Genomic DNA, 27747 nt, shown 5'->3' on the forward strand with positions numbered 1-27747 from the left:
ATAAAAAATAAAAAATAAAAGGCCTGGGCATGTGACTCAGGGGTTAACCCTCCCTGGGTTTAATCCTTGCTACCAAAAAAAAAAAAAAAAAAAAGACTATTATTCTCTCAGAATTTACTTTTATTAATGTGATACATATTGTTTACTTACTTGATTTCATAAATAGCTTAAGATAGATGCAAAACAAATTTCTTTTGAGCTACTAGTTGCATTTAATTATCTGTTTGTACAGTGCTTCTTTAAATGTCTGTGATATTTATTTTCAGTAGTTCTAATTATATGTATAGTGTAATGAAATAAATTAGAACAAATCATTCAATGGATTTGAATTATCAATACTGAGTATTGCTCCAGATATTGATGAAGGTTAAGTCTAAGCTTGACAGTTCTGATTTTGCATTTAAATGACATTAAATGAAAGTGTTACATTATTTGAAATCACTAATTCAATCAAGCCTTCAATAGATCGAATTATAATATTTTCATTTTGAGTGAGTTACGTAATTTCTAAGAATCAAATATCTGCTAAGATTTGTGTCCATCCTGCCATTTGTTTTCCTGGTAGATAAAGGATAAGAATCATGGGTAAATTTGGCCCTTGTGGAAAGAAGAAAGAGCTTCTGGGTCTTGAAAGATAGGGATTTAAACACCAGAAGGGACTTTGGAGATCATCTAACACAGATTCTCTGAAGTTTCAGATATTTTACTGGTTTCTTTCTTCATGGAGCTTCCATAGCATAAAACCTGGGTTAGAGCTCATGTCTTTGTGCTCTTCTCACATCATGAACTACTCCTACTGAAGCACTTATCATTCCAGGTGACAAGTTCCTAGCCACTGAGTGTCTCACACTGGTCTATAAGTTATATGGGAGAAGGTGCCATCTTTATTTGCATTCTTATTGTCCAACACAAGTCCTAAGAATCAGAAAGTAGTCTTTGAGTAAGTTAGGAAGGAACAATTTTATCTTACCTTTGTTTAGAACAATTGGTCATTTATTGATTCAATTGAGTCCTTTCTTTTAATTTCTTATTTTGTAATTACCATGCTTATTTTGTAATATGTTTGTGAAAATGCACCATTTTAAATTATTTTTCTCATATTATTATTTTTTCTTCTAAACATGCAATTTGCCCAGTAAGCTTTCAGAGCAGACTTAACCATAGTATCAACAAAAATTTGGGAGTATTCTGAGACAAGAAACAGAATTATTTTGGAAAGAGTATGGGAGATATAAAAGATCAGAGGTCTGACAAGATGTGTTCTTACAAACTCAGTAAATATGCATTGACCTTTGTATTTGCACCCCCCACTGAAAAATCTTTTCTCATTGCCATCAATATGAGGTTAGAATTCCAAAGTTAACTATATGGTTTCTTCAGGGTCAGTCTTGTTTTATGCTTCTGGTTTCTAACTTCCTACATATGTGTCCTCTCTTAGAATTATTTAAGAACTACCTTAATTGTATGTTTTTATTGGTGGTTACTGCTTCATATATATTTCCTATCTCCTTGACTGGATTACATAATCCTTACCAGAAAATACTGTTTTGTAAATCTTTATATTTCTTATTTTGTTAATGGTTAGTTGAATTTTGCATGGTGCTGAAATTCCAGCAATTAAAATGTAATAGTAAGATGCAGAAAGATATACTCCTTTGTGTGAACAGAAAGATGATACAATTAGTATCTGAACATAAAACTTAACTTCTCTAAGTGGTTCTCCTCATAATTTTATACTTTGTCCTTTGGATCTTTGGATATATGATCTGGAACAGCATGACCTCATGTTTGCTTCTTAATGGTTTGCTCTGGGATTATTATTTAAGTGTTTGTGATACTCATATCAACTAGAGAAATGAAAGGATGTTTTGTAAAGATTGCTAGGAGACTCAAAGATTGAAGGAGACTCAAATTTAACTTTTAACTTTATACAAACTGCCGGTTTTGGTAGCCTCTATGATGCCTCTTTGTGCTTGCCTCTAACCCTCCTGTCATGCTTGTTGGTGAAAGAATAAAATATAAAGCTACTTTAATCTGCTATTGCTGTGAAGGATGGGAATCACTTACTGCTAAAGCCGAAGAAGATTTGGGCAAGATGCCTCATACAGAAACTAATTGTATTGGTCAGCTTTCTGTTATTATAACAAAATAACTGAGATAATCAACTTAAAAAGAGGAAAAGTTTATATTGAGCCTGGAGTTCTAATATCCCCTTCAAGGGCATGCTCCCAGTGACTGGAATACCGCCCATTGAACCCTGCCCCTTGTAGTTTCCGCCTCTGCCCCATAGTGCCATCTCCTCCCAGAAGCCCTTAACATGTGTACTTTGTGGGAGAACTTATTCAATGGATCCAAACCATAGCACTAATATGGTAGCTCTGTAAACATGGATAAGTCAGTGACCTTATCTGTACATGAATTTCCTAAACAGTACATAAATCTGTGTTAGATGATCTCTAAGGTCCCTGCTGGTGTTTAAATCCCTATGTTTCAAGATCCGGAAGAAATGAGAAATTTGATTAAAAGAAGTAGATGATTATTTAGAAACCATAGGTTTCACTCTCTTCCACTGGTAGGAGGAACCATTCCCTTTGTGCATTCGCCTACATAGTACCCAGAGTGAAACCCCACCCAGTCTGTAGGAATGCAAACAAACAGATGCTCACTTAAGTGGGAGATTTGAATCCTACTCCCTGTGAAAAATAATATGTGCAGAAACGCCAGTGCTTTCCAGATTGGGTCAGGTATGCTTGGTGATTGAGGTCATCCACTGGTATTTTACTAAATTTTATTGAATCAGTGATGAGAAAGTTTTCAATTTTTTACATTCTTTTCATATGAATGAGAAAAAGCTCACATTCTTATTACTATGACTTAAATACTCTTGGAGTACTTACTCTACTACTCTTTTCTTCCTGAAACAAAGCCATAAGACTAGAGACTCTGAGTCTAATTAGACATGGTAACTAGAATCTGAAAGTATTACATGTATTTTTATTCAAGTATTTTTATGTGTGCCTCTATTGTTTGCATGTGATACTGATTTTCTACTTGCCACAGGCATGTATTTGTTTTAAAAAATATCTGTTTTTTAAATAAACTTTTATTTTTACTCAGATTTTTAAAATAAGTTATAGAAAGTGAGTCAATGTAAAGAAAATATTGCAAAAGTGGTGACTGGCCCCAAATCATGAAAGTGTGAGATGCTTGGGATTAAATGGAGTGTAACAGTAAAGGACCCATCAAGACACTGATGGAATGATTAGCAGGTTTAACTAAAAGGAGTTTAGTCAAGGGACAGTGTACAGGTGTGGGTGAGGTTGAGGGAACCGACAAAGAATGAGAAGCATCAAGGGAAGGCTCTCAGCAGTGGAAGCTGTTGGCTCTCTGGTCTCAAGAGGTATGTGATACAGGAGCACAGGAGAAGCAGGAGGGGGGCCTCTAAACAGGAGCACTTAACCCTGCAGTGCAGCCAGTACTAGCATCTGGAGACTCTCAAGGATTAAGGGGTTGTCAGGGGACAAACACCTGCCTTTTCTCTCCTCCTGAACTCTTCCTCTGAGCTGCTGTCAATGCCTCCATTGTCTGACCTCAAGTAGAAATCAGAAGACAAGGGACCCCAGTGATGGAGTCTTAAGAGGTCAGATTCTCCGAGGCGCAGAGCAGGGAAGAGGAGGAGAAAAGGCCGCAGGGTCTGGCAGGAAGGGACACATGGCAAAGATCTAGCTCATGAGAAATGTGAGATTCTTCACCCAGCTAACATGATTGTTACTGAATTTTCCCAAATGGCCAAATTGCTGATTACATAGCATTAGTTCAGTATTTACATATATGAAGGGATGACATTCAAACAGCTAGAACAGCCTGGAATCTTACCAGTAAAATCAGATGCCTTGATCTTCCTGCTGACCAAACTTTATCTCTTAGTATCTAGACTGGAGGAGGTGGAGGAAAGCCCACTTCAGAGAGGCCAAGCATGCAGAGTCAGGCTGAGGGGCAGTTGATTACTTCAGGTCTATCAGAAGTTCATTATATTAAAGGCCACAGACACTACTCTGACGTGGCTGAGGACCAACCCTGTCCATGTCTGAAAAGTGAGACTCCAACTTGCCCTCTGATCTCCAGAAGATGACTGGTTGACATGTGGTTATGTTCTTCCGTGTGACCTACAAAAGCAGCAGATTGGAGCACATCTCGTATTACTGAGCCTTTGTATCTTCATTGTGCTGCTTTGACCTTGCCTCTCATTTGTTAACTTGCTCTTCTGAATGGGTTCTATATTTCAACAGGGAGCTGTATTTTTTCTGAATTTATCCTCTTGTGCCTACTACGTTTTCTTAAACATGATAGATGCTCAATATATATTTTCTGGAGACAATTTCATTGGTATTCATTGTGATCATACTGAAAGGAGAGATAACTTCCAAAGAACTTTTAATTCTAGACATGGTCTGAATGGTGTGGTTTCACTGTAAGTTTTATTCTTTATTACCTGCTGCTCCTCTGTTTACAAAAAAAAAAAAAAAAATGGGTTAAATAGAGCTGTGATTAGGATTCTTCATTCTTTCTCCTTATCTTTGATTCCAAGTTTTAAAGTAATTCATTTTATGAAGTTACATATAGAAATGAATGTAAAATATATGGAGTTTAAGTTCAGAACTCTTATGAAAATATTAATGTCTTATGTAAAAATAATGGTTTTCTAAAAATTTTGTATTTTCTAGGTTACTTTGAAAATGTAAAAAATTCAATGTATTGTTAAGTAAATATGTAAACATTCAAAAACAATTAGAGATGCAGGTAAATATGTGGAAAATGCTTATTGAAAACTTCAGAAAAAGCTGGATAGGCAAGTCATTGGATTTTAAATTTTTTGCATGATTAGATTCGAGATTCAAGGTATAGTTGTCATGACCTTAATATTCTTCTCATTTCCATCTTTACATTTTTTTTGTTATTGTGTTTTCTGAAATCTATGCCAGTTAAACTTAGGTATTATTTAAATTTTATATGTGTGCCCCATGCTAATGTTTATTTTCTTTTAAAACAGCATATGTCTTGTTACATTTTCACTTAAGATGAAGGTATCATAAATTAAACTTATAACTTTTAAAATATGGTTGCTTTGCTAATGTTTTGTCCTTCACTAGAAATCTGTTCTTGCTCGAAGCCTTTTTTTTCTTTATATGTGAAAATGATGGCATAAAATTGTGAAAACCAGCTGCATTTATCCAAAGCATGAGTATAGCTTCATGGTTTCTTGCATTGCGAAGAGCTGGTCACTGGCTCATCTCATATACTGTCCTTTAACTATGGGCTTTCCATACCCTGTCTTTAAAGAAATAACACCAAACAAGCAAAGGACTGGGAAAAAAATTTAAAAATCTTCAAAGTAACCTAAACTCAACTAAAACCTGGAATATGTCACATTGCAAGATATTTAAGTTTTTTCTACTGTAGTCTGCCTTTATAAAAATTTCTAATTTGGAAATAAGTGGGTTTTATGTTTTTCTGTATTAAAAGCATGAAAAAAATTATATGTTGCTGTTTGATTTTCTTCTTATAAATAATAACTTCAAAAAAAAAGATATGGAAGTGTACCTTATTGATTATAGTACTTAACTTCATTCATTGATTGATAATGATGATTTTTTCTTTTTTTACTATTAAGCCACAATAGATATCAAAATGATTGGGCCTGGCCATTTGTCAGTTATCCCATTATATGTAATAAACCTATCGTTAGGCATATGATGAGTAAATTCTTCTACAAGGATTTGAATGTGAAAAAGAGGGCTTTGGTCATTTCTCATTTTCTCTCTGTTGGTGTCTTTCAGGTGATGAAGGCATCCAGGAGATGGCAGAATCAGATGGGGACACACAGTCAGAGAAACCAGGGCAACCTGGAGTTGAGACAGATGACTGGGATGGTCCAGGTAGGACAGAAAATGCAATACTCACCTATCTTTTGCTTTTATTAAGAATTCACATATTTTTCCTTTAAACTTGAGTAAACTTGCAAAACTCTTACAATTTTTCAATTCTGATTAACACAGACACACAGGCGCACACACACACACACACACGCACACTTTTGTGTGTGCTGGCTACTTGGCAGTTTGAATATACCTCATTATTTGAAGATTTTTATCCTATTGTTAAAACTTGAAAAAAAAGTGTCATATCTGCTTGAAATCTCCATAACTTTTTTTTCATACTCACATAAAATTTGTCAGTTCTACTTGCTTTTTTTTTTGAACAGAAAATCTTCAAGTGACATCCAAATGCAAATTGGGTGCCATTTTGAAAGCTTACAAATAAGTTAGAAACAATACTTCAAAGAACTATCATTTTCAGTTCAGTCATGTTCTAAATCATAGATTGAACCTTAGTATGCATTTAGAAGTTAAGAAAATGTCAAGATACTGTACCCTTTGATTCAAGGTTTTGACAACATCTTTACTTTTATGAATGAATTTAAACTTGCCTTTCAAGAACCTGACATTGAATCATTTCAGAAAAAAAAAAAAAAACTGATCAAGAAACTCCAGAACACCAGTATAATTTTATATGAATATATATATTTATAACATCTCTGTGGTTCTATTTGTTGCTAAGTAATTTACAGTTGATGGTATATTTATAAGTGGAGACCATTATTTCATAGGGTTTAAAGTGAGTTTTGAAATAGTTTTAGCCATAATTTCTAAAGCAGTAACATTTTTCATTAAGAAAGATCCCTATATTTCAATCACATTTTCACCCTTGCATGACTTTGCAAATTGCTCTCCGCTGTGCGTGAAGAAGAGAGGAACTCCAGTGGTAATTTTCTGAAACCATCAGCTGGAAAATATAATGCAAACAAAAATGAAGATACAGTATATCTGATTATTATGATGTCATTTCTAATGTTATTCATGATACACACAAATGTTTGTATTCTGTACACTATGGTATAATGCTATACAAGATTTTGGATCAAATTGTATTAAATTTAAAAATAGTATAATACCATATTTTAAGAGTTTGTAAGACAATGTAAACTTCTTATGGTATTTCCATCTTATTGCATAATGCTGCTGACTTCTCAGTGTGGGGAGAGAAGTTTGATTGAGAAAACAAATTGGAAAAAAAATGCTTGGGAAAAAAAATCCTAGTTTTGTTGTGAGGTTTACATATAACTTGAAATGAGTGGGTGAATTTTGTCTCTTATTGTTCCTTATTTATGGAATTGAATGTGATTATGTTTAGAAGAATTTTTACACTTAATATCCAATTGGATGGATTATATAAATATATATATCCGCTTGCAAACAGCTGCATTCTGTCTTGCTTTCATTGTGGGACAAATCTATGGAGGGCAGGTTTTTCCTTTTGTATCCAGGGCTCACAGCTTTCCTAGTAACATGGGAGGAAGATGGAAATTCAGAGGGTGTTGAATTACTAAGCACATGCTGCACACCTAAAGCCATGTTTTTCAGGAAGCTTTTCCAGAAATAAAGTTGTGTTATTGGCTAAAAAAGAAAAGAAAAAAAAAGCAGGTATGAACAAGGTAAAGAATGATGGTATCTTTCAAGATGAGAATTTTCGATTTTTAGTTAAATTTAATTTATGTATTTGATTTAAGGTAATTTGTATTCAGTGGATCTAGTGCAATGTTTATACTCTGCTCTGAGTTATATAGATATGTCACAACTTTACAGGGAAAATATATGTCTCTGCCAGGCAGGGTAGTATATGCTTATAATCCCAGCAGGAGGCTGAGGCAGGAGGATGGCACATTCAAAGCCAGCCTCAGCAACTTAGTGAGGCCCTAGGCAATTCATCTGAGATCTTGTCTCTAAATAAAATACAGAATAGGGCTGGGGATGTGGCTCAGTGGTTGAGTGCCCTGAGTTCAATTGTTTAATCCCTGGTTAAAAAAAAAAAGAAAGAAAGAAAGAAAGAAAGAAAGAAAAGAAAAAAGATATATATCTCTCAGTAAATATGGTTACAAGAAATTATTTGTCCTTGGTGTAACATAAGTCAATAGCCATTTTTCTCCATAGGTGTTTAGCAAAATTAAAAATTGTTCTTTTTTTTAACTTTTAAAATGCCTGAATTAATGAAGTTACTTCATAACAAAATATTATCTTTTGGACATTTATTATTTTTCAGAGTAGAATATCAATTAATTTCCTTCCATATTCTAAAGAAATATGGAAGATATTTTTGTATTTTGCCTTTTGCAGAAATAGTAATTGCTTCAATATTATTACCTAAACTTTGTCATTCAAAAACATAATTGGTACTTTCTAATTGTATGAAAGAGAGAAAATAGTTCAAATTTTGGTGATAGTTCCAAACGGTTGAAAATGGGCTCTGGATTACAAGGGTTTAGGCTCATGAGCTGGATTTGCCACTCGCTAGTCAGGAGATTTGTAGCAAATTGTTTAATTTCATAGTGCCTCCGTATTCATTTGTAAAATGTGGAAAAATATTACCAACTTTTAGAAAGTTGAATCAGATCACTCACAAATGCTAATTATCATATCATTGTGGCTGTTAGATCTTGAAGCAGAAACCTTAAAAATTCTTCTCAGTTTTCAGTACCCTGTAGTTTATCTGATATAACAAGGGGCAAACCCTTGTTTATTAACCATTTAGTTTTTTGTTTAAGCACAAATTATTGATTGAGGCATGAGGTAATGAACCAGGTGTTATTTCAAGGTTTAATTTTAAGGCCCTCCTGCCCAGTACTCACAGTCACCCTAAGAATGACAGCTTTTTCTAAAAATAGAAGAGAATCAAAGGATGAGGAAATTATCTAAAGAATGTGAAGCATAGAGCTGACATCATTTAAGATGGATCAGGATTTATCTTATTTTAGGGTTTGATTGAAGAGGACTCTACAACCTTTCTTGATGGCTCAATTCAATAATGAATCAACTCCTGTCTAAAATTTTCTATTTTTATCAAATGCAAATTCCTTAGTGTAAAAATGTTTTGCGTTATTTGTTATTCAATGAAAAGATATATTCTAGAATTGTGATTGCTCACACCTTTGTTAACTCTTTGATTAGATAGAGCCTAAACAAACTTTAGGAAAATCATCTTATATTTCTGAACATTTCTACAGTGAAATTCTGTAAGGATTAAATGTTTATTACTCTCATTTAAATATCCATTAAGTTTCTATAAATCTTTACAGTTTGAATGCAAAGTTAGACATGCTAAATCATATAGTTCAGGACAATATACAAGTCATTACCCCATTATTTCAATACTTCACATATTGAATCTAAATTTTAATTTCATTGTTCTACCTTGCTTTTTAAAAAAATTACCCTGACACTTGCTTGTTTGGAATCTTATTCATGTAGGACTTGCTATTCACTGTTCTGCCTTTTCATCTGTTTGCCTTTATTTTTCTTATTTCATTTGTCTTCTTTTAAAGTAACTACTTCTTCTTTTATCACCCTTACAAGGTCCTCACAGATTTACCAGTTTATGAATATTCTTATACATATAATTAATTGCTTAAAAATATTTATTGTGCATCTGCCGTATCATTACAGTCATAAAAAAAAGGTAGGGATGGTGCAAAGGTGCAGGATTATGCTGTCTGCACTCTCTTTATGTCACGTTTCCCCTTTAATTGTTCATGTACTGCATTTGAGTCACTGATGCAATAATTAGGCATCTCTTAGCCTTAAAATAGAGCATAGTCTATACTACAGAAGGAAATGTTCACACTTGAGAGTCAGATCTGTTTGTGCTTATATAATGCCTTAAAATTTATGGCATTGTTAAATGGCCAAGCCACAATTTCTTTATATTTGCAAAGGAAATTAAAATAACTACCTTGAAATATTTTTGTGAGGAAAAAGTTGAAAGAAATTATGCACAGAGAGTCTGCATCACAGCTCTTGAGAGAGCATAGGACTTGCTCAGGGTTGGTGGCTTTCTTTTACCGAAGGATCAAGCCTTATTAAGTGTTTTTCACTGTCTTCTCAGACTGATCAACAATTGGAATTTTATATTATTTTAAAAATAGTGTTCACATCCCTAACTCTCATAAGAAAATTTTTAGAACCACATTTTTATGGCTGCAGTCTGGAGAGCTGACTTATTTTCTTAGATTTAGGAGATGTGGGATATGGAATTCAAGTAAATCCTTATAAAGCCACCATCACTTTTATAAAATAATAACTTTAAAAGTCACATCTTACTTAATATCAACTCTAAAGAATCTAGCCCTCTGGCTTCTTTTTACAGTTGGGGATATGAATAATTCGGTTTCTCGGGTGTTAGATTGAATGAATCTAGGTCTTCCCATCATGTGCAAATAAGTACATGTATCCAAAAAATGTATATTCATGCATACATACACAGATAGAAATTTGGGGCAAGTAGTTATTTAGTTTCTTTGGCAAAACTTTTTCAAAATAAGTACATACATTTATTTTTTTATTTTTATTTATTTATTTTTTAAAGAGTGAGAGAGAGTGAGAAAGAGGGAGAGAGAGAGAGAGAATTTTAATATTTATTTTTTAGTATTTGGCAGACACAACATCTTTGTCTGTATGTGGTGCTGAGGATCGAACCCGGGCCGCACACATGCCAGGCGAGCACGCTACCGCTTGAGACACATCCCCAGCCCCCGTGGTACATACATTTAAATAGATTTTGATATTGATATGTTAGGCTTTGGGTCATTGCAGTAAAATTAAGTAAAATGAAACCCTTTCTGATTTTATGAAATCAAAACTTGTCTTGAAAATTTGATGAGTTAATTAAATAAAAGTAAGAATCTTTTTTGTTTTATATGCTATAAAACATCAGCATTTGCTTTTGCATTGATATACAGAATCTAGTATTTATCACAATTATTTTGGATAGTATAATGAGTGAAAAAGATCAAAAAACATTTCCTCTGTGTATATATTGGTCCTGTCACCTATTAATTGTGTGACTTTGAACAAGCTATTAATAATCCAAGGCCTTTGTGTTTATAAAATGGGGCTAATAATAACCACGTCATTAATGAGATTTTACATGTAAAGCATGGAGCTCATAGCTTCAAGTACTCAATAAATCGCTCTTAATATTACTTTTATTGTCATTTTGGCAATTGTGCCTTAGTAGCCATTATAGTGCCTTCCATATTAGTCCTCATGAAACAGTATAGGGAATTAATTTTGCAAAATGATTTTGTGATGTAAAAATGACCATAAGATTATGTTTACTAAGCTCTATTCTACCTAATTTAAAACATTATTCAGCTAAAGAACTTTTAATGTAAATAAATTTTCGAGAATAAATGTCTAGGTTCAAGACAGACATGAGTACTTGTTGCACATGGACTAAATATTGGTCAAGAAGTCTGTAAATAAGTTGCCTCTTGCAGTTGCTCTTCAGTGTTATGGGTACATGCAACTGATTGTGCTGGCTCTGCTTTGTGCCTGAAATTAAACTGAGAAGATGGGAAGTGTTTTGCATAAAGTGGAATGGTAGCTAGAAGACCATTATGAGATAGAAGCACACACTTAATGATACAGTTTTTTTCCTCCCTCTTTACTAGTCCAAAGAAGGGCTTAAAGATTACAGTTCTGATTTCGTTTCCTTTTTGATTGGGAAAATGTGGTAGATATAAGATCTGGGAAATGCCATTTGAAGTAAATTAACAGACACCTATGAAACATAGTTAACCATAGATACAGTCTGACAGTAAGAAGAATATTGTGAGAAGCGGAGGAAATCGTAGAATGACTGTGTATTACTCTGACAGTGAATTGGTATTATCTCTGCTATCAGATAATGCAGTTATCATTAATTTTCACATTTGCATTTCAATCTTTGGAAGGAAATGACTCTTGCCGGATGAAGATAAGAGCTCTGTACCACTATAATGAACCATCATTTTATCCCAAGGCTTTGTGTCCATATGAAAATGAGGCAGGGAGGAGTGTGTGTCTGTGTGTGTGTGTGCGTGCGTGTGTGCGTGCATGTGTGTGTGTGTGGGGGGGTGTTAGAAAAAATATAACAAAGTGTCACAAATTGCTGCAGACTTTTGAGCCTTTTATGAAACAAGAGGGGGTAAAAATAAATCTTCTGTACTGTAGTTAAGTGGATATCGGATTAAAAGATGAAAGCCTTCCTCTTTGTAGACCAGAATGCCACATGAACATAGTAAAAAAGTTCTCTTGATTCCATTCCCCTACCCCAGTTTGCACTGTCTTGCAGAATTAGGACACACTACACAGAAACTTAACTAAAATAAGTAAGTAAATAAAAGGGAGGTGGGATCATCACTGTTTGGAAAAGCAGCTTCTTCAAGTCATAAAGAACTGCATAAAACTTGCCACTGAATTATTATTATAATTTATACCTCATTAGCTGTTTAAGAATGGGAATTAAGGACACTTAGATGTTGGCTTCTTTTAGAGTTTGCGAATATCTAATTTGTTTTTGTAAGTTAAGTTGAGAAATTCAAATTAAAGGATAAAGAAGTCAAGGTTCATTTGGGGGAGGGCCTTTCCTTGCAGTGACCTTTTCTTCAAACACATGACTGGAAAATGTATACAATGTCATGTTTTATAACTATGTTAAAGTCACTCTCCCCCGCAAAAAATGACATAGCATTCTTTTCAGCACCCTTACACCCTGGCTCCATGGTAAATTCACTCATCACCTGTTTACAGTAGAAATTTCCTTAACTATAACTTTCATCTCCTCTCTGAAACTTACTGTTTGAGTTCTATCCCTCCTAAACTAATAGGATGAAGTCCCCTAACCTCCATGACTTCAGAATGTGATGTCATTTGGACACAGAGTTGTTGAAAATATACTTGGTAAAATTATGGTCGTATACTAAGTAGGGCAATCTAATTTCATCTGACCTATGTCCTTTTGCAAAGGGAAACACTGGGAGCAGACACACACATACAGGGAGAACACAACAAGCCAAAGAATGTCAGAGTTTGCTAGAAGCTAAAGGAGAGGCATGGAAGAGATGCCTCCTCAGTCTTCAGCAAGAATCAGCCCCAGGCACCTTCCTCTTCGATGTCTGACCTCCAGAACTGTGAGATGACAAGATTCTGTTTTTTAAGCCATCCAGTTTTTGGTACTTCATTATAGCAGTGATAGCAAACTAACAAAATAACAAAGGGACCAGAGGGACCGTCACTTGTATATTTGCTAGCTGTGCTTGTTGTAATTTTTAATTAACTTTAAATATTTTCTATTCCAATGAAACATGTCCTCAAAGAAGGTATACATTTTATTTTATCAAAACTATGTTGCAACCTCTGGAAGGTCTGATAAAGGAACTTTACTAAAAAATTGAAGTATGAGAAATGATTTTTAAGACTTAGGTAGAAAATCCTAAAAATAGTAAAAGAAACTGTATTTAAATCTTTTTGCAGGTGGTTTTCCTATCTCAATCTATTCCAATGAAAGAGATTAGAAATCTTAGATGAAACATTGGATTTTTTTTTTTTTTTTTGGTGTGTGTGTGTGTGTGTGTGTACGTGAAACACCAAACCATGATGTAGTTGTAATAGAACAAAGGAAGCGGAGTCATCAAGGAAGACTAACAAGCAGAGACCAGAGAAGACAGGAACACTAGGAGAAAGTACTTTTTGAGAAGGAGGGTGTGATGCCTGGGATAAACAGTGCAGAGAGGTCAAGACAGAGATTTAAAGACTCTCTTTTAAATTTAGTGACATGCAGATATCAGTGATTTTAACTAGGAGACTGACAGGTTCAAGTGAGGAGGAAAGAGGAACGTGTGAAATCAGCTACTGTAAACAACTACTGTATACTTGAGTGTTCTTGGTAAATATTTGGGTGTCTCTGAAACTGTCCGGCATTGATAAAATCATTCATTATTGTTTACCTCCTATTCCTGTCTAAGAATTTTCCTTCAGAAGTTAGGGATATGCTTCCAGACTTGTTTCTGTATTAGACTATCCTGAACCAACAATGCATTAACTTTTCCAAATTATTTTATTTTCCTTTCCTGACCCTGCCATACCTCCAGACTTTCAATACTCTATTTCTATTATTACTTTTAAATTTCATTGTTTCAGCCTTTATCTTTCAATTATTTTGATTTACCAGACATTTTATAATTTTTACAAGGGTTATTATTTTAATGTTATTAACATGTTAGATTTGATTGTTTTATGTGATAATGTGCTATACTTTTGATATGGGTAAGAGGTATGTCTTCCCTTTCTTTCTAGTATCCAAACAGAAAACAGCCAGTATTTTGATTTTTTTTTAAAATTTCTGTTGTTATTTTAACCCAGGAGCACTTTTGGACCTTGGGGATTATTATGTCTTTGTCTTCATAATAAACTCCTACACTTGTTTCTAAGATTGATACTTAGAGCTTGCAGCTCATTTACTCATAAATAAAATTTACATACACATGCCAGATCTTGTACTTCTTCCCTTGTACCTTTACAGACTCAAGTTGAATTAATTAATATAATTAGTTCAAACATTTATTGAAGGAGAACTATGCACTAGGCTCCAAGGATTAAAAATATGATTTAAATTTAATACTACCTTCTAAAGGCTCATAGTATAAAGGAGAAGACAGACAATGATGAGGTAGTTAACAGACTGGGTTATGGTTGCAACCATAAAGGCATGTACAGGGCGTGGAGGTGACAGAGAGAGGACAGTCTTCCACTGGAGAGGAAGCTGGGTGGTGGGGAAAGTGCTGATGGACCAGCTTGCCTTGAGGGAAAAGGGAAGGGTTGCTGATGTTGGTGGTAAGACATGATGCTGACCAATAATATAGGCAATAATGATCTCCTCAAGTGATGCCAAGTACAGGTTGACAAATTCTTATTGGACCTGCTTTAAGATGTCATTAATAGATAGGCACTACTTCTTTTTTTTTTTTTTTCTAAATGTGATTTCATAGTGTGTGTGGTATATTTGCTGCAATTTTGCCTGTGTGGAACCTCCATTCTCCAGATAGACCCATTAGCTATATGGCACTAACTTTCCTATCACTGTCTGACAGAAGAATGGGGGAGTGTTACTCTGCTAGGCTCCCATAACAGAATACCGCATTGGGTGGCTTAACAACAGAACTTTATTTCCTCACAGCTCTGAAGGCTGGATGTCAATGATCAAGATGCCAGCAGGGTTGGTTTCAAATGAGGCCTCTCTTCCTGGCTCGCAGATGGCTGTCCTCTCACCCTGTCCATCACAGGCCTTTGCTCTGTGTGCCTAGATTCTTAGTTTATCTTTCTTTTCTTACAAGGAAACTAGTCCTATTGGGTTAGGGTTTCACCTTGTGACCGTGTTTAACCCTTATCACTTCCTTAAAGGCCATATTAGGGAGTAAGTTTTTAACAATGAATTTGAAAGAAGCATCATTCAGTGCATTCCAGGGTGGATTGTTGGCACACTAACCAAAATCCAGGAGAGTGAGGGAAGATTTCTAGAAGATAGGAAAGGTCAGCACTCAGCAGTGGGGCCTTAGTTTTTAGAGAAGGGGGACAATTTTCCCTTTTTTATTTCTGACTCTAAAATCCCCACAGGACCAACTAGCATGAGCTGTGGTCCTGCTCTGGGAAAGAATGGCTGATCTGATATGTCAGTGTGAGTTGAGTGAGTGGAACCCTGAAGCCCAAGAGAGCCACCATGACACGTTGTCTAGGAGCAGAGCCTGTTTGTGTATCAACTCTGTGGAAAGGAGAGCTCATTATCCAGTACAGGAAAGGATTTTAGTGGTGACCCCAAGACATAGAGAACAAAGTAAGGGTTCTATGTTCCCTTAATTGCTACTTAGGATTTAGAAATGGGGCTTAATGGGGGAGCTCTTCGAAAATCTGGAATACATAAAGAAGGTCTCAAGAGTGAGAGGTTTTCATTGAGACAGAATGGGTGAGTTTTGCCCAGAGCTGATGAATGAGGGCATAGATACAGAGAACCCAGAGAAGGAAGCACCTGCTGGTCATAGATGCTAGTTAAGTTCTCTTAGTGAACATGATGGAAAGTAGAGGAGGGGGAAAACATTCCATCTTTCCAGACGAAGGGCACATAACCCATGCAGCATAATGTGGACTGTGAATTAGGGTTAGAATTCAGACAGGGACTCACATTAGACACAGGCATTCTCTGTAATAGCATATTACAGTAGTTTAGATCAGAATGTGATAGAGATTTCTAATACAATAAAAAGTGTGCTCATTGTGAAAATGGCCCAGGAAAAAGGAAGAAGAGAAATACAGAGGTGTGTATGTTTAAAATATATACATATATTTAAATACATACATAATGAAACATATTATGTGAATATATTTTAATATAAATATATACTTAAAATAGAACAAAATAAATACATATATATTTTAATTAGACTCTCTCTCTCTCTCTCTCTCTCTCTCTCTCTCTCTATATATATATATATATATATATATATATATTTTTTTTTTTTTAAGAAAAAATACAAATTTTTCTTCTTCAGAGCAAAGTAAAAGCAAGGGTTTCCTTAAGGTTATATGAATAAAATGAACTCTTTTTTCACTGTGTTAGGGATTAAAACTATGTTTTTAAAAATATTTTACCTGTTGGTAATGTTTGTATTTATTTACTTTTTATTTTAAATTAAAAAATAAATATGAGATTTTATGAAGCAATCACATTTAATGTACCATTTTTAAATAATAGTGAGTATTATAGGAAAAATCTTCAATTATAAAGAATAAGTAGATATTTTCAAAAAGCCCAAATTATTCACTCATATAAAATCATAATTAGAATTATATGGCAAAATTAATTTCCTATAAAATAGGGTGTTCTGTCTGAGAAAATGGAAACAAATTATTTTCAGAACTCACGTAGCTTAAGGCTAACATTCCATGCCAATAATTCATGATTAATATATAGCAGAATATTTTAGCACATTTTTAAAATTAAATAAGTTTTTAGCTAACTTAGACTTTTGGGTTTTATTCATTTTTTATTTTTAAAGGAAAACATAGTAAAATGAAAAAAAAGTCACATTTTTTATTATATTATGATAAAGATGGCATTACATTTAACTATTACAAAAATGCATGGAATATTGCAACCCCTGTTAAAAGACCTGAAATTAGTAATACTCCTAACTCCCTTTGGGCATTTAATATTCAGTCCATATAATTCAGGACTTGTCATCCAGTTGGCTCACTGACAGTATTTTCTGAAATCCTAAATCATTCCAAAAGCCAAAAGCCAAAAAAAAAAAAAAAAAAAAAAAAGACTAAGAGAAAATTAGTAAAGAAGAGTTCCTAAAGCATTTTTTTTTAATGCTATTCTCTTGAAATGATCAAAATTAAAACTATCATCTAGAATCAGTGTTGGGGTGATAAAACTCTGCTTCTTGGCAATGCTTTCTGTCCTGTGAACTTTCTGGCTTTCCTTTTTTCATTCGTAGCTGTTGTAACTATGATTTGTTGAGTGTTCACTATGTGTGTTACAGGCAAGAAGGATATAAGAGCAAACAGACTCTCATTGTTTTTCTTTCTAACAACTCCACGGATATTATTCTCATCTAGGCCAATGAGGAAATTGAGACCCAGGAACATTAAATAACTTGCCTAAGGTCACACAGCCTGTTTTAGTCAGCTTTTACATCGCTGTGACCCAAAGACCTGACAAGAACAATTTTAGAGGAGGAAAAGTTTATTTGGCACTCAGTTTCAGAAGTCTGAGTCTATAGGCTGCTGGCTCCATTCCCAGTGCTCCAGTCAGGCAGAGCATCATGGAGGAAGAGTGTAGGGGAAGACAGTGGCTCAGAACATTACACCAAGAAGCAGAGAGACTCCTCTAACCATGGAAAAAATATATACTCCAAAGGCACGTTCCTAGTGACCCATCTCCTCTAGCCACACCCTTCCAAACTACAGTTACCATCCAATTAATCCTTACCAGAACATTAAATACTGATTAGGTTAGGGCCCTCATAACCCAGTTCTTTCACATATTAGCTTTCTTATATCACCTCACACATGAACTTCTGGGGAAGAGTGAACATCCGAACTATAACACACTCAAAATCCTGGAATTGAAATTAAGCAGCAGGACTCCGTCGAGGGTACATATGTCTACTTACTTTCTCTGTTTTTTACGCAACTAGTCCCTTGTTGATAGTGGCATCTATTTTTTGCTACCATATTTGGTCATCCCTTCACTTAGGTAGATTTCTATGTATCTTTTTTCTTCTCTAAAAGATAATCAAGGAGCAATGTGTTTTATATTTCTATAAAACTGTTTATTAAGATAAATTCGTACTTTAATAAAATTTGGGGAAATTTCTGTACATAACTTTTTAGTTTCTCTGTTTAGTTTTCATTTACCTGTTGCCATCCTAAAAATATATATATCCACTATTCTTTAAGCATCCTGGCTCCAGTTACTGTGCTTTGTTTACCAAGGAAGTTGAAGGTTAAAACAGTAATGAGTTTAAAACAAGTGACCTCCCAGGATTCTAATGCTATCTAGATGGACCATCAATGAGACTGCCAATTTACCTTCAGAGGGTGCTATCTTTATTCTAGGTACTACATGAACTGACCTGATTGTCTCCTTTAATTCTCACGAGAAGCTAGATAGGTTGTCCTCTTTTAAGAACTAAGAATGTTAAATCTTGGTCAAGTTAGGGAGCTTTCCTACCTATGTTATTGCTGATGGGGACAGAGACAGGCTGGACCTTAGTGCTTCCCCCTGCTGATGGTGATAGTCTGAGAAGGAAGAGAGACTGGCATCACAGAAGTTCAATTTCAGCGAAGGAAAATAGGGGTCATGGGAGACATATTCTGAGATGAAACTTGCTTGCTTTTCTTTCTTTTTTTTTCCCTTGTGCGTGTTGTAGGGATTAAACTCGGGACCTTGGCACATTAGGCAAGCACATTACCACTAAGCTAGGTCCTGAAAATTGCTTTCAAAGTCTGCTCCTTCACATAACTGCTCGATAAACTTGGACAAATCTTTCCAGATCACTTAGCTTTTCTGCCTACCACTTTTCTCATCTGTAAGTTAGGAGAGCTGTAGACCTGCTTCACAGGGTTCTGCGTTATGAGAGTGAAGCAACGAGAAGGGTGTTTGGCACGGAGCAAGTGCCACAGGAGGGCTGTAAGCATGACATTATCATTGTCATCCACATCGTCATTCTTTTTATATAGCCAGATTGTTTCTGTCTAAAATCTTGCTTCCCTCTTATTTCTTCTTCTCTATTCTATTTCTTTAAATAGTGAATTGAAATAGCAAGTCAGGTTGCATCTTTTTTTCTTTTTTTTTTTTTTTTTAGAAAATTAAGGTCTGGTATAGGATTCTACTTAGTAGAGATGAATCTGAAGTACTCAAATATCTTAGATTAAAAAAAATTAAGGCATTTAATGCTTATGCTCAGCCTCATTCCACAACACATTTGTGGTAACATTTAAAACATGAAATATAAAATGATAGAAAAATTATTAAAGCAAATGAAAGAAAACATGGATAGAAAAACAATAGAAGCAGGGAAAATATAATTACATGAGTACTTAAACCACTGAGTCCAAAATGGGCTAAAAATGTGATTGTAATCTTCCTCACAGCCAGTCTTTGAAAGACTGTTCTTACATTCATTTGTTATTGATCAATATTATGGATAATATTGATCAATAACAATGTTGAAAAGTTATAACATGATCCTCAAAGGAAATAAAAGAATGCTCACTTTTGTTAGATTATAATAATATTGCAAAAATAGTGATGGTACTAAAAACTTGCAATTGGAGAAAAACAGTTAATAATGACTCAGGACAAAAATATTCATTCATTTATCTCTAAACAAGCAAATTAGCAAATAGATATATAACTAACTGCCAGATCTCTTTAGGCTTTCATGTAGACCTGAGATGAAAAGTCCTAAGTTCACCCAGGAGATCTTGACTCTCCTCTTAATGAGGAGATGCGATGGGAATTTTTGATCTTTTTAAAAAGATCATTTTTAGCTTTTTTTTTTTCCTGAAAAGAATATATTCTTATCTGTTCTATGGATGGCTACATACTGTATTGCCATCCTTTTATCATTCAGAATTCTATACTCAACTTTCAACTTCTTCACTTAAATATTTGAAGAACCCTGGAACTGAGCCTTTTTGTTTGTTTGTTTAGTCGTCATGTGATAGTCCTGGATTTTGTGAAGAATGCATATGACAGGATTAGTGAAGTGTAGTGTCCTCCCCTGTCTCTGGGATACCCTTCTCTTTGGATTTCTGAGGACCTCACAGCTTTTCACAACTGCTTCACTATTTCTCTTTTTCCTTCCCCTTTTTCTTTTGAGCCCTGCCTTCTGCAGATCTCTCTAGACGTTCTGAGCAATTATTCCAATGAGATCTTTCTTTCTTTCTTTTCTTTTTCTTTCTTTCTTTCTTTTTTTTTTTTTTTTTTGGTACTGGTAATTATTAAACTCAGGGGCACTCAACCACTGAGCCATATCACCACCACTATTTTGTATTTAGAGAAAGGGTTTCACTGACTTGCTTAGTGCCTCACAGTTGCTGAAGCTGGCTTTGAACTGGTGATTCTCCCACCTCAGTCTCCTGAATCACTGGGATTACAGGCATATGCCACTGTGCCCCACTTCCTATGAGATCTTTATTCTCAGTTGGTTTTATATGTTTTAAATTTTATGGCCCATCCAAAACTGTTCAATTTACTTTCTGAAGGAAAAATAATAAAGTACAAAATGTTACCAAATCCTTGTTCCTGTGTTTTGAAATAAAAGCCCAGAACATTTGCTACTTTTTACTTTGGATACTTTTATAGAAATTCCTTTTTGAAGAAGTCAAATATATGCTAACATTATTTTAATAAAACTTCCGATGAGAAAATGATGTCCATAGAACTGGGAGGGGGGAGGGTTTACAGTGAATAGCAGATGATACCCGTATTCAATAGGGAGCTCTTAAAAATAGAGCCAATGTATAAGACATTTTTTTGCAGATTTCAATTTGTAGGAAAATGATTTCATTAGAGGGGGGAAAAAGAGAGAGAAAACCATCAGTCAAGATGTGGGAGAATGCAGACTCCTGATGAGACCAGCCAAGAAGACAAACTCAGTGTACAGATGCAGATTAGACCTCAGAAGATGAGGGTGTAAAAGGGATTTAATGGTGGGATGGATTATAGAAATCCATGTAACAATGTTAAATAATTATAGTTCCAGCCGAGATCAAAGCAGGGCTGATTGAACACCCTCGAGCTGTTAACATGAAGTATCTTGAAGGGAAAAAACCCGCCTTAGTAAACTCACCAGAGAGATTGGTCAGCTTGGGCAAACAAAGTCTGTGATCTTGCCCCAGCCCCACTGTACTGCAAGTACCAATTGTGGGAAGGAAAGATGGAGGAGGAGCCCTTTAGGGAATTCTTCCTCTGGAGCTCCATCTGAAAACAGACTTTGGGGACTGTGTGGAATTTGTTTGAAAATGCTCAGAAAATATGTCCACAATTAAACCCTTTCTTTTGGAGGGGGGCACAAAAGATATTCACTGTAGGGTATCACAGATGTTGCTGGAAAATTCTATAAGTGATTTACTTACCATTCTTAATTTTTTTCCTTTGGTGAAAATTTTATTTTTATTTTTTTACAGCATGAATATATCTATCTGCAAAAGGAAAAAAAAAAAAAGGAATCTTGATTATCAAGGAAAAAAAAATGAGAATACGTCCATGCCTGTGGGTTTGTTTGATTTTGTAATGTCCCCAACACCTAATAAAATGTAGAATTGGAAAAGAATTGAAATTAGTTCTAAAATGAGTCAGCCATTTAAATTAACCCAAACCATTAAATTAACCCAAATTCAAATTGGGTAAATTTAATGTAGAACTATATCTATAACTACTCATCTATGTATATATCTATAATAAAAGAAAGGGTAGCATAGTTTTTATGCCTTGCAGATACATTTTTATTTACTTTACAAGAAAATTAAATGGCTTATTATTTTTAAGTCACACTAAAATAAAAAGCCAATGATTATTAAAACTTGATTTGTAGTTGGTATATTTCTACCATGTCAAATGTATAGTTGATGTAGGTAGTTGAACTTTATAGTGACATAAAGATTTAAATTGTAAAACTGAAAAGCCAAATATATTTGCAGATGTTTTTAAAACACTTTAGGTATTGTGGTTGGACTTAATGCTTGAGAACAATTAAGGCAGATATTTCAAAAAGTACATACCATTTCTACTATGACAATAGTTTTAAGATTCTATAAATATGGTCCAAAACTAGTGTAAAGACAATGACTCATTGCATCTAGGTGACGAGGGGTTGGCATCATGGCCTTGGTTTTATAGAGGTTTTATGATGTTGTATTTAATTTTAATATTTTAGTTTGAATACATTCTCTTTGCCAAACTAATTTCTATTTTTATGGGAGTGTGAGTGTGTTAGCTCTGATATCTTTTGTCATCTGTGGAAAACATCATTTCTCATTTTAAAACATTATTTTAAATTCATATTTATATGGTATTGGGAAAATGATAAGAAGTTGTAGGATTAAACAATTTTAATGAATATATACTGAGGTTTCTCAATGCAGTTTAAAAACAACAATAAAAAACAGTATAAATTAACACAATTTCTACAGGCTACCAGCTAATTATTAGTTAGTTTTATGGTTTCCTCCACATTTTTACGATGTTGGATCTTTTTAAAGCTGGTCTTATGTGTTTAACAATTGAATAATTTGGTTATTTTATTTTCGTATTTTTTATTGTGCCTTTCTGCTCACATGCACACAAGTCACTTTTTTTCATGGTTATTTTTATAGATCCTTCTGTACCACAGAGGTTCATTCATGAGATACGGAAGAGGTTAATTTACTGCCCACATTACCTGTACTGAAATGTAACTTCATATTTTGACTTTCATTTTACGTGTTTGTCTAGCATACTGTCATTCTACCTCCCATATAAGTATATACTTGAGAATAAATACCAAATGTAATGATTTTTTTTAAATTGCCAGTTTTCTTAATTTGATGAAATATTTTTGTTCTGAGAGTACAAGAGACTTAATGACTATTGATGAGTTCAGGACAGAACAAAAATTCTGAAATTATACTAAAGTGAAAAAAAAACTAGAATGTTTTTTCAGACAAAAAGGTATTTGAATCCTGATTCAATATTAAATCATATACTAGTTGAGTGACCTTGGAAATTTTGTCCCTTTTCTCTGAATTTCGGTTTTCTCATGGAAAAGTACCTGCCTCCCCTATCTGTCCTTGGAATTAAGCAAGGCCAAGTGAAACATTACCTATATTTCTTCCCAGCCAGGCTGCAGGGATGGGCAAACGGAGGACTCCCATGGAAACTGCCCAACACCCTTCATATTCAAGACAAATCATAGCAAAGTTTGAGTGGAGAACTCTAACGTTGAGCCCCATGCTTCCTAAATATGTACCTCATTCCAGCACAACTAATTGTACCAAAGTGAAAAATAATCTTGGAATGATAGTGATTTTAGCCAACTTCCTTTATGTCCACCTACTGCTATGCTTACAGTGTGTCTTTAACTAAAGGAAGCACAATCTATACATGCCTAGCACAGACAGGGACTCAGTTACTGAGGTGAGTCCATTATTGCTACCAAATTACCAGTAGTTTGCTACTGAAGACTACTGGTAATACTGGCTTTTTAAAAATATGTTAAGCACGGAGAGTTAGTATGAGTTGAATTTCTATGTGTAACAGAGATTCTGCCAGACACAGAGAATGAATGGTCAATAAGACAGGAGTAAGATCTAATCTTCTGAAGATTGCACTCCCCTATGAATAAGGTGTGAAATGCACTTAGGTACCATGAAATAGATCAAACATTGTTAAACGATATTTATTTTAATGATTCTAAAAGTAATAGGCTCAGTGTTTGAAGAAAAGGAAAAGAGTGGTTTGGAAGTCATGGAAGGAAATGGGTATTAGGCAAAAATCTGCTCACCCTCAAAGTTGGAGACTTTCCTCGCTTTATTACTACCTTCAAAACCTTCTTGAAGGATGATCTCTGATTTTTCCAGTACCACTTCTATCTCCACCATCACCAGATTCCCTATCTCACTGCTCTTGGTAGGACTCTCTTTTCACTTCATTTTATCATCTTTGTTTAACAAACCATATTTACTTCCCCAGCATCTGGGCCTCCTACTTACATCTCTCTCTTCAGTGTTCAATCAAGTACTTTTTCCTCCTGTGTCAGTCACAAAACTCATACTCTCATGACTCCCTGAGGACTCTTCTCAGTGTTACTCGACATTCATTTGTCTGCCATATTTTCCTCTCCTTCTGGAGTACCTACTTTCCTTATCCTTGGTTGTCTCATTGTACTTGTGGTCCGTCATCACCTCCTGCAAAATCACAGACACCATGTCCCTTCCTATTAAAAACAATTTTTGCCCACTCAGAAATTCCTCTCTCTGTGTATAACCTTCACTGCTGTTCCTTGCAATCTCATGAAGAGCCTTGATAGCTCCTGGCTCCTAGCTTCATTTTCAGTATTACTCAGTCTCAATTGCATAGTACTCTGACCTTGAACTCTTTGTGTTTCTGACTTCTCATTGCTTTTCTTTGCAGATGAACAATAGATTGTATCACTTGGGGAAAAACATCTTAGCAATGTTAAATTGAGCACTTACTATATGCCAGGCACTGTGCCACACACTTACTGAACAACATCTCAGGCGATCCTCTTCACAATCTGAAGGCCCAAGAGCATCACTTCACTCTTTTTGACATTATTGCAAATTTAAATCATTGCTACTTTGCATCTATTCTCCAATAACTTCATATATAAGTTCCCACAGTAGTTGTTTTGAAACTCTATCTTTGAACCACTAATCACCTTCCTTTCTGCTTTGCTCTTAACTAATCTGTTGAATGCAGAGTAGTTATTTTTTTACATGAGGGATTCCTTCTTGAAGACCTTTCTAAATTCAAACTCTTAACTTGTCTCATAGGGGGTAAAAAGTAATATAGAGGTGGTGGGGGGCAGGAGGTAGTGGTGGGGGGGGGCAGGTACTCTCTCAGAGCACATAAATGTAGAATCATTGTAGCTTAGAGGTATTACAACCACTTTGATCCTGGAGTCATGTCACCAGAAATTTTTCCCTATTATCTTTGTCCACTTACATAATAAGTTTTGCCAACTTCAAGGTGAATCTGCTTTAATGTTGCTTTAATTTTCTCAGTGTGATCTCTCAAATTTCAGAGTGCTCCTTCTTAAATTAATTGCTGCTTGTGATTAAAAGAAAATGGCCTCCCTATTATGTGAGGATTTCCTGTCATGAACTTCTCTTTTTGTTTTATAGCTCCTTATCCTCTCATGCTTCTCCTTTCTCTCCCCCACCCCTGCCCCGCTCTCTCTCTCTCCCCATCCTCGGATCCTTTTCATCAAAGGGTCTCTAGTTTTCCTTCTTTCTTCAATTTCTACCTGGCTACTTTCTTGTTTACCTGCCCATCTTTCCCCAACTCAAGTATTCACCCATGCGTGCATTTTTTTTTTGAAAAATATTTATTGTACATGTCAAGGTGGAGGATCAGACTTGCTGAAGTCAGATATTGTTTTCAGCACCTCCTGGGTTTGAGATGGTGAGACTCTGAGCAAGTTCCTTAACCTCATGTGCCTCATCTGTAAAGTAAGAATGTTAGTCATTGCATCAATCATAAATGAGAATAGCTGAAGTTTGTTGTAAACGTTCTACATTCCAGTAAGTGTTTTACCTGTACTAATTCAGCCTCATAACACACTATAGTATAGATACTGTTAATAATCCTGTGTTTGCCATAAGATCATACATTTTCATAATTTCTTAGTGTCACAAAGCTACCTAGTTCCTCTGAGGGTTAAACAGACTCATCCATACACACTGCTTAGCAAAGTGCCTGGTATACAACAAATGCTCAAAAACATTTAGCTGTTACAGTTATTAACATCCTTATTAGAAGTAATCCTATTTCACCACCCAACAAATACTTAAAATATTGTTGTTATGAAAACGAGAGGATAGGCATTGTGCTAAGAGCTGTGAGTGTGAAGCACATAACCAATAGAATGGCTCTCCCTGGGAAACTTGAAATATGTTAAAGAAATTTCAAAAAATAACATTTTCTCTTCCTCTCTACTTTTCCTTCTTCATCATCTTCTTGTTTCAAGCTTCTTTCTTATGAGAGACAACAGGGCTGAAGAACATACACTGGAGCCCCAGTGCAAACACACTAACTGTCATGGCTCCTGTTTTTCAAATGTGTGATTTCTGACAAAGGCATTGCTGTGCCTCCATATTTTCATCAGCAAAATGGGCTGAGTCTATTTCTACCCTGGAGGGTTATTAGAAATATTAATGTTTTCAGATTAACACAGCTAGTAACTTTGGGTACAGTAAGCAACTGTGTAAGTGTAAGCTGGTTTTCCTCTACCTTTTCTTATCTAACTGCCCATTTAGATGTGAAAAGTTTAGAGTATACATTTTATTGATTAGTATTGCTTAATTATTTATATAGTTCCCTGTTCTTAATTATAAAATATTTAATATTTTACATGTCCCCTTAAAATCACTAAATTGAAAATTATTTAAAATTCTATTCTATTTTATTCATTTTCTATAAAATATTGGCTCAGATTTTTTAAAAATTCATTACTCCTGCACTATAAGATGTGGCTTTTGTGGTTTGATTGCTTATTGCATATACTTAGAATCTTTCTTCTACATGTCTCATTAGAAAGTTTCTGTTTAGGGCTGGGGATGTGGCTCAGTGGTAGAGCATTTACCTAGTATGTGTGAGGCACTGGGTTCAATTCTCAGCACCTCATATAAATAAAGTCCATTGACAACTTAAAAAAAAAAAACAAAGAAAGAAAGAAAGTTTCTGATTATCTCTTGAACTTTTCTCAGTCGGTCAGTTTTATTCTGTTTGTGATTTCTACATGCTTTCTTGTTTGGTTGTTTTCATCTCTGAATTTCATTGGAAAACAATGAACATGCTCAATACCATCTTTAGGACTTTTGTTTTAGTCAGCTTTTTCACTGCTGTGATTAAATGATCGAACCAGCACAATTATAGAGGAGGAAAAGTTTATTTGAGGGCTCAACAGTTTCAGAGGTCTTAGTTCATAGAAGGCTGGCTCTGTTCTTCAGGGGTCCAGGTGGGGCTAGACATCATGGCAGGAGAGCGTGGCAGATGGAAGCAGCTCACATAACCTCCATGATCAGGAAACAGAGAGAGACTCCACTCTCCAGATACAAATACATACTGAAAGCCACTCCCCAGTTCCCACCTCCTGCAGCCACACCCTACCACTTAGTTACTAGTTAATTCCTATCAGGGGATTAATTCACTGAATAGGTCAAGACTCTTACAACCCAATCATTTCTCCTCTGAACCTTCTTGCATTGTCTCACATGTGAGCTTCTGGGGGACACTTCATCTGAACCGTGACAACAGCCTTGAGCAGGTAGGTGGTTTCTTTATATGTGGTTGCTGTATATTAATTGCAGCCTTACTAGGTTTGGGGCCACAAAGTTGAGCAAGGTATGCCATTTGCAGCTCAAGTCACTCATTGCCTGGGTGGGAGAGAGGCAGAAACATACCTCCTTTGGATTTATCATGGTCAATACTATTTTAGGACAGTAATCAAAACTGCAAGGAAACACTGAAAAGCAGTTAATCAGTCTTTTTTGGTCCAATGTGGTATGAAAATATCAAGATTGGGTA

General features: G+C 35.0%; 1 protein-coding gene across 2 annotated transcripts in view; it reads left to right on the forward strand.

Annotated features, from left to right (window-relative positions):
• Positions 1 to 27747, forward strand: part of Zfpm2 (zinc finger protein, FOG family member 2) — a 426462-nt gene that overhangs the window by 107559 nt on the left and 291156 nt on the right. For both annotated transcript variants that reach the window (XM_076835469.1, XM_076835470.1), the window contains one exon: positions 5838 to 5936. In XM_076835469.1, the coding sequence (XP_076691584.1) occupies positions 5838 to 5936 (99 nt within the window). The remainder of the gene's footprint in view (positions 1 to 5837; positions 5937 to 27747) is intronic.

Source organism: Callospermophilus lateralis, chromosome 16 (assembly GCF_048772815.1).
Source record: "Callospermophilus lateralis isolate mCalLat2 chromosome 16, mCalLat2.hap1, whole genome shotgun sequence".
NCBI classification, from domain to species: domain Eukaryota; kingdom Metazoa; phylum Chordata; class Mammalia; order Rodentia; family Sciuridae; genus Callospermophilus; species Callospermophilus lateralis.